The 9,913-nt window shown below is 45.0% G+C and overlaps 1 protein-coding gene across 1 annotated transcript; it reads right to left on the bottom strand.

Annotated features, from left to right (window-relative positions):
- Nucleotides 1-1,115: 1,115 nt before the first annotated feature.
- KRT2 (keratin 2) lies at nt 1,116-8,038 on the bottom strand. Its single transcript, XM_006869996.1, has 9 exons — nt 7,400-8,038; nt 6,169-6,383; nt 5,763-5,823; nt 4,888-4,983; nt 4,115-4,279; nt 3,669-3,794; nt 2,608-2,828; nt 1,638-1,672; nt 1,116-1,531 (listed from the first exon to the last, which is right to left on the bottom strand). Exons 1-9 carry the CDS (start codon nt 8,036-8,038, stop codon nt 1,116-1,118), a joined length of 1,974 nt encoding a protein of 657 aa, XP_006870058.1.
- Between the last annotated feature and the right edge of the window lie 1,875 nt (nt 8,039-9,913).

Genomic DNA, 9,913 nt, shown 5'->3' with positions numbered 1-9,913 from the left:
CTCTTCTGGTGAAGTCTTTTGATGCACATAAATCTTTAATTTTTAGTATGTCCCACTCATCTATTTTGTCTACTTTTGTTTGTGTAGTTTTCTAAATATTTGGTAGTCTGTGTATTCCTTGAATTAATGCCCTCACATTTGTGCAGATTTTTTCATTGATGGTGTGTCTTTAACTTTATTCCCGTGACTATGCAGTGACTATGATAAGCACCAGACTTTGAGCCCCACAGTCCACAGTTCAAGGCCACCAAGTACTCCCATGAAGATTTAAACACTTGGATACTCTATATAGGGTCGCTATGAGTCAGAACCAACTCGACAGCACTTAATAATAACAAGTAACTAATGATGTGGGACATCCTATCATGTGTTTATTTGCCATAAATAATCAGTATCTATTCTTTAGTGACATATCTATTTCAAATAGTTGTTAAGTGCCATCAAGTCAGTTCCGACTCATAGAGACCCTGTGTAGGGTTTCTGAGGAGCAGCTGGTCAGTTTGAACCACTGACCTGGTGGTTCAAATCATCCTTGAGGTCAAGTGCTTATCCTACAGCACCACACCAAGACTATCCTATATGGTCACTGTGAGTCCAAATTAACTCAACAGCAGTGGATTTTATTTGGGGATTTGGGATACTTGTACCAAAGCTTGGCATTAAACAGACATCACATAATATGAATTGCAAATGAAGTTTATTGTGCAGACACCAAGACCACAACACATTAAGCAGCAAAGTCAACAAGATGAGTTATATACAGAAGAAGCATGCTTCCAATGGGGCACTTCCAGGGAAATTGTGCATGGTTTGAGATGAAATCAACAGGCTTCCCTGGGATCCTCAACAGAATATCTGTCTAGAAAAGGACCACCAAATGGGCAATGCAAGGAAGGAAATAGGACGTGGCTGAAAGATTCTTCCCCAAGGGACAGGTGATGTCACTGGCTCTGATTCATTTGTTTGGAGAGACGATATTCCAAAATTCCATGTAATAATCGCTTTCCCCAAAATGTCATCAGAGAAAGATGACAAAATTTGACTTGCTGTCAATAGAGGAATGGCGACAGATACTATATTCTGGAGTGGGAGAATCAGAGAGGAAGACCTCATTTTTATCTGAAAGCAAAGGTCACACTGGAACCACAACTTTCACCTGAGCCAGTACCACCCTTTTCAGAGCTAGAGCCTCCTCTAGATCCACCTCCAGAGCCAGAACCTCCTCTGGAGCCAGAGCCTATTCTAGAGCCACCTCCAGAGCTGTATCCACCTCCAGAACCAGAGCCTCCTATGGAGCCACCTCCAGAGCCATATCCTCCTCCGGAGCCAGAACCTCCTATGGAGCCACCTCCAGAGCCATAGCCGCCTCCACTGCCACCTCTGGAGCTAGACCTTCTGCCTCCAGAGCTGTGGCTGCCACTTCCAGAGCTGTATCCTCCTCCTCCAGAACTGGACCCTCTTCCTCCAGATCCTTGACCTCCAAAGCCAGTCCTGGATGACGCATTTGAAGAAACAGTGCTGCTTGTCACAGCTGCAGAGAGAGACCACATTAGAAAGTTGTGAATGCCTTGGTCTGCCTCCTTTGGCCTCCACACCACACATTGCACCCTAAGATAATATTGCTCTCTGCTACTTACACACAGTCACGTTGCTGGTGATGTCTCCAGACATTCTGTAAGGGACAGAGAGAAAACAATTGTGGGAAAGCACTTAGTTCTATGTGCATGCCATTTGTCAATGTTCACCTACAAACAACCATGGCACATAACAACAACAACAACAAACATATGGTTTAGCCACTAAAATTGGCCACCAGGTCCTGACAAAGGAACCCTGGCAAAGTAGTGGATTATGAGCTGTGCTGCTAACTATAAGGTCACTAGTTCAATTCTGAGAGAAAGATGAAGGAAGCCCTCTGTTCCTGCAAAGATTTACAGTCTCAAAAACCCTATACAGGGTCGCTGTGAGTTGGAACCTAGTTGGTGACACACGACCATCACCACCAAGTTCATACAGACCCCACATACTTTTATGCTGCCAGATCACAAAAGTGAGGACAACCCCCCACATTTATGTAATTCTTGCATATTCAATCATCTCTTTTTTTTTTTTTTTTGCCTCTGATAAAAATGAAAAGTTATATTGTTGATCCAAAATGAATTAAGCCCAAGTTCACTTCTGACTTTGTGATGCCTGTTGTATTTAAATCTATCTTAAACTAAACTAAGCCTGCTGCCACTGAGTCCATTCTGAATCGTAGCAACCCCATGTAGGGTTTCCGAGACTGTAAATCTTTATGGGACCAGATAGCCTTATCTTTTTCCTGCAGAGCCACTGGTGGGTTTGAGCTGCCGACCTTGTGGTTACTGGTCCAGCGCTTATCTACAGTGTGACATTAATATTCAGAATCCATGTCACACCAGAAATTTTCAAATGAGGCTGCACTGAGAAAATGCCTTGCTTGGGGATGTAGTGAACTTAAGCTCTCAGCCTTCAGAAGGTCCTTTACTGCCTTCTGTTTTCCCTACCTTTGCCTCCTGCCCTGGTTCTGGAAGGAAAGAAAGAGGGTCAGAGTACTACCCTTTTCCCCTCCCAGCCATCCCTCACCTGCACTCCTCTCCCTCCAGCAGCTTGCGGTAGGTGGCAATCTCCACATCCAGGGACAGTTTGGTGTTCATGAGCTCCTGGTAGTCACGCAGCAGTCGGGCCAGGTCCTCCCTAGCCTGCTGCAGGGCCTCCTCCAGGTGTGAAAGTTTGCTGTTGGCATCTTTGAGGGCATTTTCTCCCTTCTGCTCAGCATCTGCGATGGCATCCTGCATACTCTTACACTATGAGAGAAGGAAGGAGGCTTTCTGTGTGTGCAGAAAGAGTAGAGTCTGCACAGGTAGGGAGAGAGGGAGCAAAGGAATTCAGGATGTGGAAGGCCAGGCTCACCAGAGCCAGGAGGGATGAGGTTCCCTTTGCAGTTAATGCAGGTCACAAACAACTGTGCTAAGACTTGCTACTGTCTTTGGGGCATTATCTCCTCATGTTTCCTTTGACTGAACTCTAAAACACTGCCCATAATTCCTTTGGGTACCCACGACACAGAGCCAGCATCATTATACCATTTTTATAGATGCAAATGAAAACATTCTATGCTGACTGCTTCACAAAAAGTCCGTTGCCTATGGTGTCAAGTCTGTACCCCACATTATGTAAAAGAAAGCTAATGGTTTATCCCAGGCCAACTCCCACAAATATTTACTTGGGGCCTGTGCCAAGCTGAATGGGGTGCCATCCACAACAAGTCACACTCATGTTCGCTTTGTCTGGTATTGCTCCTTTGCATTCATATGAACTCAAAAATGAACACAATTCTTCTCTAAAGTAATTCTCACATTAGGGGATCTTTTAGACCACTCTAAAAATTGTTATAAACTTGATAATTATGTTAAGCTTGAGATATTTGGGATCAATAATACTAAATTAGAACTCGTATTTTCTCTTTTTTCTCTCTCTCACATACACACTCATACTTTTACATTCTCAGACACAGTTTTCCATACACATTCATACGTTCTCTCTCACATACATTTCCACACACATATACACAACCTTCTACCACTTCCTCCAGGTCCTGCCCTTTAACCCATCAAGCTGGACCAATCTTAAGGACAGGTCCTTACCTGCTTCTTGACGTGGGAGATTTCCCCTTGCAGTCTCTGGATCATGCGATTCAGCTCACTGATCTCCATCTTGACTTCTTTCAGGCCGTCTCCATGTTTGCCAGCAGTCACCTGGAGCTCTTCGTACTGATGTTGGGGAGGAAGACAGTTCATCAGTGGGTACCAGTTTGGGGAAAATTTTGACTTGAACCAAGAGAAGGCAGACCATGGTCCAGGGAGGGTCAACCAAGCTAATGTCATGGGAGGTGAGCAGACTATCTCACGTCCAATAAGGACCTGATGGCACTCTTGATTGGGGGCATTTAGAGTCTTGTGGACACTTTGCTAGGACTGACACCTAACCTTTATTAGACAAAAGCACCTAAAATCTTATTGTGCATTTCCTAACCACAGGTGAAAACCCAGATTATTCTAAGGAATTGTGGATCTGCTCTCCCAATACCTACCTTGCTGTGGTATAGCTCCTCAGCCTCAGCCTTGCTCCTCAAGGCAATTTCCTCGTACTGATTCCGGACCTCACTGATGATGCTGTCCAGGTCCAGGTTGCGGTTGTTGTCCATGGACAGAACGACATTGGTGTCAGTGATGCTCTGCTGCATCTGGGACAGCTCCTAAACACACAGGGAGATTGGCTATGATTTCCCTGCTCATTAGCATAAAGCAAAGCAAGGAGAGGGCATCCCCTACCCTGGTGTTTATGAAAACACACAGACTCTTAAACTAAGCATACACTGGGTGGGATTAAAAATGACATAACCACCATTTGGGGCCAAGGGAACCAGAGGAAGGAGAGTCTATATTTCTGAGCCTCCTAGTTAACACTTCTGCCAGTTTTGGTAAGTGTCTCCTGTGGATAACAAAATGCCTTCAAGGTTACTTCCTGTTTCAAAAGTCACATGTGTGTGCTGGGGTTGGGGAAAGATAATAATAAATTTTGATCCCTGAAGTATATTGGCATGAATATGGGAACAGAGCAGGCTTCTTTCCAAGGAATGCTGAGTGTTGTGGGGTGAAGTGTGAGGAGGTTTTCCTGATCTTTTCTGAGTCCTACATCCTCTAATAATCAGAAGGAAAAGTTAACTTTCCCCAAAAGCCTATATTAAAGAAGTACCCCCACATACACACAGTGGCCTGGAATAATGGCAAGTTGAAATAAGTTGGTCCATGAACCCCATTCATTCCACCTTGCAAACGAAGGATGGGAAGACAGCCTCCTTACCGCATCATATAGGATTTTCAAGAACTCCAGTTCCTGTTTGAGTGCATCCACCTTGGCCTGCAGTTCTACTTTGATCATGTAGGCACTGTCCACATCCTGCAGGGATAGGCCGGGCCGCTGATGAGACTCATTTCACCTTCCCTCACCTCTATCATTTCTGGCATGGGCCCTGCCCTCTCTTGGCTACTCTTCTCTACCCTAATCCCAGGCATCTCCTGTGAGCCATGCGACCAAGGGGCCACAATGCACCTCTGTTGGGAGGATTCACACCCAGGCCCACTGCTGACAACTCCCAGAACCATCAGGGATCTGCTAGGTCCAAGCTTTGCCACTCATTCTCTCCCTTCTGCCTGAGACCCTGTGTTTTCCCACTAATTGCTATTTACAGCCTCTGTCAGTTCCCTAGCTCTCTACTCTTCCATCCTGTATGCCCATCCCATCTCTCCTGAATTTCTCTAAATTATACACCAAATCCTTCATGGGAACCAGGCTGAGAACCTACACTTTTGGCCTTCTAGCTTAAACTTCTGTCTGTACTACGACAGAAGCCATTCTAAAGAGGTTCCATTCCTTCCTCACCTCTTTAGAAGAAGAATGTGTTTGCAACTTTTATGATCCAATATAGACCTTAAGTAGATTATAAATAAGGAATGCTCTAGCAAACTTGCAGAACATTTTTAAAAATTGCCACCAGAAGCTTGAACTACAGAGACACCTTGGTTTCACAAGACCCAGCCATAGATGTGTTTCCCCCTCTTTCTCTAGCTACTGCTGTGTTCACACATAGCTGTTTTCTAACTTGTTCATTTGGACACATAGGTTTCTGAAACACCCTGAGTCACTCACCCCCCAGCCATGGGCAGACTCTTGCTCACCTTTTTAAGTGTTACAAAGTCATTCTCAGCAGCTGTGCGCTTGTTGATTTCATCCTCATATCTGTTGACACCCAAAGGATATAGCTGTTAGGTACAGTCTAATTTTTTTTTTTCTTTTTTAACTTTTTCCTACTGGATTCACCCAAAATACCCAATTCTTAGGGAATTTTAAGTACTCTTTAAATGTATAAATTAAAACTGTGATTTAAGTATTGTTTTGTATTCATTGATTTTCAAACGTGTCAAAAGTATCATCTCTAAAGCCCTAAATACCTTTACAAATAATCTATAAAAATACAGAACCCTTTGTCACCAAAAGTACAATTGGAAGACAGTGACTTTCTGGGAGAATGCTCAGATGGCTCAGGAACATGTATCTCCCCTCAGAATTTACACTGTCACCTACTTCTTCCTAAAATCCTCAACAAGATCTTGCATGGTGCTCAGCTCAGAATCTTGTGATGCCTTTTCCGTGGAGAGACCATCCACGTATGTCTTCAGGTTGGCAATATATGCTTCGTAGATGGGCTCCAGGTTAGTGGTGCGGGTGCTAACATCCATTTGCTGCAGCAGCTCCCATTTAGTCTTCAGTACCTGGTTCTGTTGTTCCAGGAATCGTACCTACCAAGACCAGAAGGAAAGTTCATGAGCTTTGAGAAGCACTCAACAGCTCAGCAAGTCCCATTGCCCAGAATCAGCTCTGGTCTTGCTTCAAGAATTAGAGAAGCTAGGGGACTCCATTCTGATCAGCTAGTGCCAGATCATGTCAGGCAGAGCTCCTGATCTACCTGCTTGCATACTTGGAAAGTTCTACAGACTCTCAATGCTACATCTGGCCTTTTCCATGTAGAGAACGTTCTTTTCTGCTTCTGTTTTGTCTTGTTTTATTTTGCAGCTGCTCCCAAGCTTCCAGGCCATTTCCCTCCCCTATCCTAAATGAATCCCCGGCAAAGATCCCATAAATTCTGGGGAAAACCAAAAGCAGACTTTGCTGGCACTGCTCCCAGGAACATGGAGTATGGGAGTACTAGAGGGCAGGTCTCCTCGACCTGATTTTTAAGAGCTCATAAATTCCTTAGACAGGTTCACCTGCCTTGAAATAGCTAGCAGAAAAGCCAGTAACACTCCAAAGTGACAGCAATAAAGACTTTATGGGCACAAGACCGAGAATGCTTCTCTTGAAGTCAGAAATATTATTCGCCCCTAAATGGATCTTCATCCCCAAGCAGGTTCAGCTTCCCAGATTCTAATACATTAATAATTTCTAAGGAAGAAAAACTATCTCAGAAGACATCTTGCCAATCCCTTCCAAAATTAGATGTCACATTGCACAACTTAGTCCATTATTGGTCTATATGTGCTCTTATGGCTTTCAAATTTTCCCATACATATTATTTTTTTGGACTGGAACAATAATGCCAAAAGATCAAAATAATTCCTAAATGCTGACTGTTCTAGAAATAGTAGCAGACAAATGCCAGCGTCTCTCCAATTGGAAATAGCAAATAAACCAGTGCAACCCATGGCTGCTACACCAATGGCTCCTAAATCAAACAAATCTGTTGCTTCCTCTTTGATCAGCACTGGAACCAGGACATCTGAGCATCAGAAGTAGCCATTTTCTTCTCCTGACTCACCTTGTCAATGAAGGAGGCAAATTTGTCGTTGAGTGTTTTGATCTGCTCCCGCTCCTGAGATTTTACATTCTGAATCTCGGGATCAACTTTCACGTCGAGAGGCTGTAGGAGGCTCTGGTTGATGGAGACTTCATGAATGCCTCCACCAGGGAGTCCTCCAGGCCCAAAGCCACCAGGCCCCCCAAAGCCTCCAAAGCCACCACCTCCTCCAAGGCGGCCTCCGCCAATGCTGCCTCCACCAAAACCACCACCTCCAAAGCCGCTGCCTCCTCCAAAGCCGCTGCCTCCTCCAAAGCCGCTGCCTCCTCCAAAGCCGCTGCCTCCTCCAAAGCCACTGCCTCCTCCAAAGCCACCTCCTCTGCCACCAAATCCACCACTGGAGCCGTAGCTTCCACCTCCTCCAGCCACACTACTGGAGATGCTCCTGGATCCTCCAAGGCCAATAAGACTCCGGCTGCTCATACTGGCTCCACATTGGCCCCCTCCACCGCCACCATGGCGGCTCAAGCAGGAGAAGCTGGTGCCCGATCGCCGGCTCCCACTGGAGACCACAGCAGACCCGCTGCTGAAGCCCCGGAATCCTCCTCCACCTCCTCGTCCTCCTTTTCCACGAGATTTGCACGAGATCTGACAACTCATGATGCCTTGCCCAGGAAGGAAAGTAGAGAGCTCCTGAGAAGAATTAAGGCTGAGACTCAACTCTGCTGTGAGGAGAATGTCAGGGTCCCCTTATATATCCATCAAGTAGGTGTTGGTGTACTTGGGTGTGGGTGCACTTATGCATGGGTTTGGTCTGCCTGGAAGCTACTCCTGGTGAGTGATTATCAAGCTAATAGCTATTAAAAATTTGCCAATCAGCTCTATCCCAGAACTTGCTTTGATTGCAAACTTCTCCTGTTTATCTGGGCATCTGTCACACATTTTGATTTTTGTAAAATCATCAAAAGAAGAGATCATGATTTTGCTTTCTCAATCTGAAAAAGACTTTCTGCAGAGGGCTGTTTCCTGTTCTGGACAGACCCAAGGGAGGCTGGCTACCATTCCGGCCTGTGCAAGTTGCTGCCCTGGTGGATTTAGAGAGTGTGGAAGCCCCTCAGTGCCAGCCTCAGAGTTCTGTTGCTTGTCCCTCTACCCCTGGAAGGAGTTCACTAAGTGGAGGAAAGACACTGCAGAGCATGCACAGAATGCAAGGCATTAGGCAACCTCTTACAGAAAGAAGCTGGGCTAGGATGCTACAGACAAGTTGTCATTTTCCAAATTATCTTGGTTTTTTCTTTCCCATGGAATACCCGGAATGTACAAAATCCAGGTGCTGAGTAGATGAGAGTTTTCTTTCCTGTCACCAGGGTCTTTGTACCCATCAACTCTGTTACTTTTCTACATGAAAACCCAGAGCATGGGGGCTTTCAGGAAATACCTCTATTCCTGGGTTTGTGTGACTTGGGCATCAAAGACTATACAAATCCAAGATCCAATCTTACGTTGATTCAGTCAAATAGCAATCATTCATTGCTCAGTGATTCTACTAAGCGATTAGGAAGGTAGTGTCCTCACTGATATCCAAAGTGGGTAACATTGGAAGGATGCCTTGATGGGTAACTATCAAGTCTGATCAGAAGCACCATATGCACACAACATTCACACAGACCCCAACCCTGGCCCTTCCTGTGAGTTAATGTGCTGTACTGCGAAGTCGGTTTGAATCACAAGGTTGGTGGTTCAAGCTCACCAGTTGCTTCTCAGAAACCCTATACAGGGTTGCTATGGGTCGGAACCAACTTGACGACACTTATCAACAACAACAAGCAGGTGAATGGTAGTATGCAGCACTAGAATTGAAGTTAAAGTCAGAAGTTCAGCATTTGAGTCACAGTTTTGCCATTTATTGACTGTGACCTTGAATTAAACTCTGAGGCACTCTATTCTTATCTGTAAAAAGGGAAGTTTGCATGAAGTGTTTTGGAAGCCATGAAGCACAATACAAATGTAAGGTTGTCATTATTTGGAGCAAAGCAAAGGTATCTCCTTTTTCTTTCACCCTTGGCACATCATTCTCTCTTCTGATGGCCATTAGCATCCACCAGATAAAGATACCATTCTTTACAGAATCAGATTACCATATGCTAGTACAAAACTAAGGAGCTCTGGTAGCGTAGTGGTTACAAATTGGGCTGCCAATTTTAAGGTCATCAGTTCAAAACTACCAGTGATTCCGGGGGACGAAAGATGAGGCTTTCTGCTCCTGTAAAGATTTACAGCCTCGGAAACCCTATGCAGGGTTGCTATAAATCGGAACCGACTCCACAGCACATAGAACCACCACTAGTACAAAGCTGCTCCTTAGGATCGAGGATGGCAAGACTTTGTCCCAGATATTTTGGACATGGTATCAGGAGGAACTATCCCCAGAGAAAATGGTAAAATAAAGAGTCTGCAAAAAAAGAGGAAGATCTTTAATGACATGGATTGGCACAGTGGCCACAACCATGGACTCAAACATAGGAAAGATTGTGA

This window comes from Chrysochloris asiatica, unplaced genomic scaffold (assembly GCF_000296735.1).
Source record: "Chrysochloris asiatica unplaced genomic scaffold, ChrAsi1.0 scaffold00138, whole genome shotgun sequence".
NCBI classification, from domain to species: Eukaryota; Metazoa; Chordata; class Mammalia; order Afrosoricida; family Chrysochloridae; genus Chrysochloris; species Chrysochloris asiatica.
Note: the sequence above shows the minus strand (reverse complement) of the source record. Positions and strands in the feature narration are given on the sequence as shown.

Coding starts and splice junctions, on each gene's coding strand:
- KRT2 (XM_006869996.1), bottom strand. CDS start 8,038: ATGAGTTGTCAGATCTCGTGCAAATCTCGTGGAAAAGGAGGACGAGGA. Junction 5,824..6,168: donor GTTGAGGATTTTAGGAAGAA/GTAGGTGACAGT, acceptor GGGTGTCAACAG/ATATGAGGATGAAATCAACA. Junction 4,984..5,762: donor ACTTTGTAACACTTAAAAAG/GTGAGCAAGAGT, acceptor CTATCCCTGCAG/GATGTGGACAGTGCCTACAT.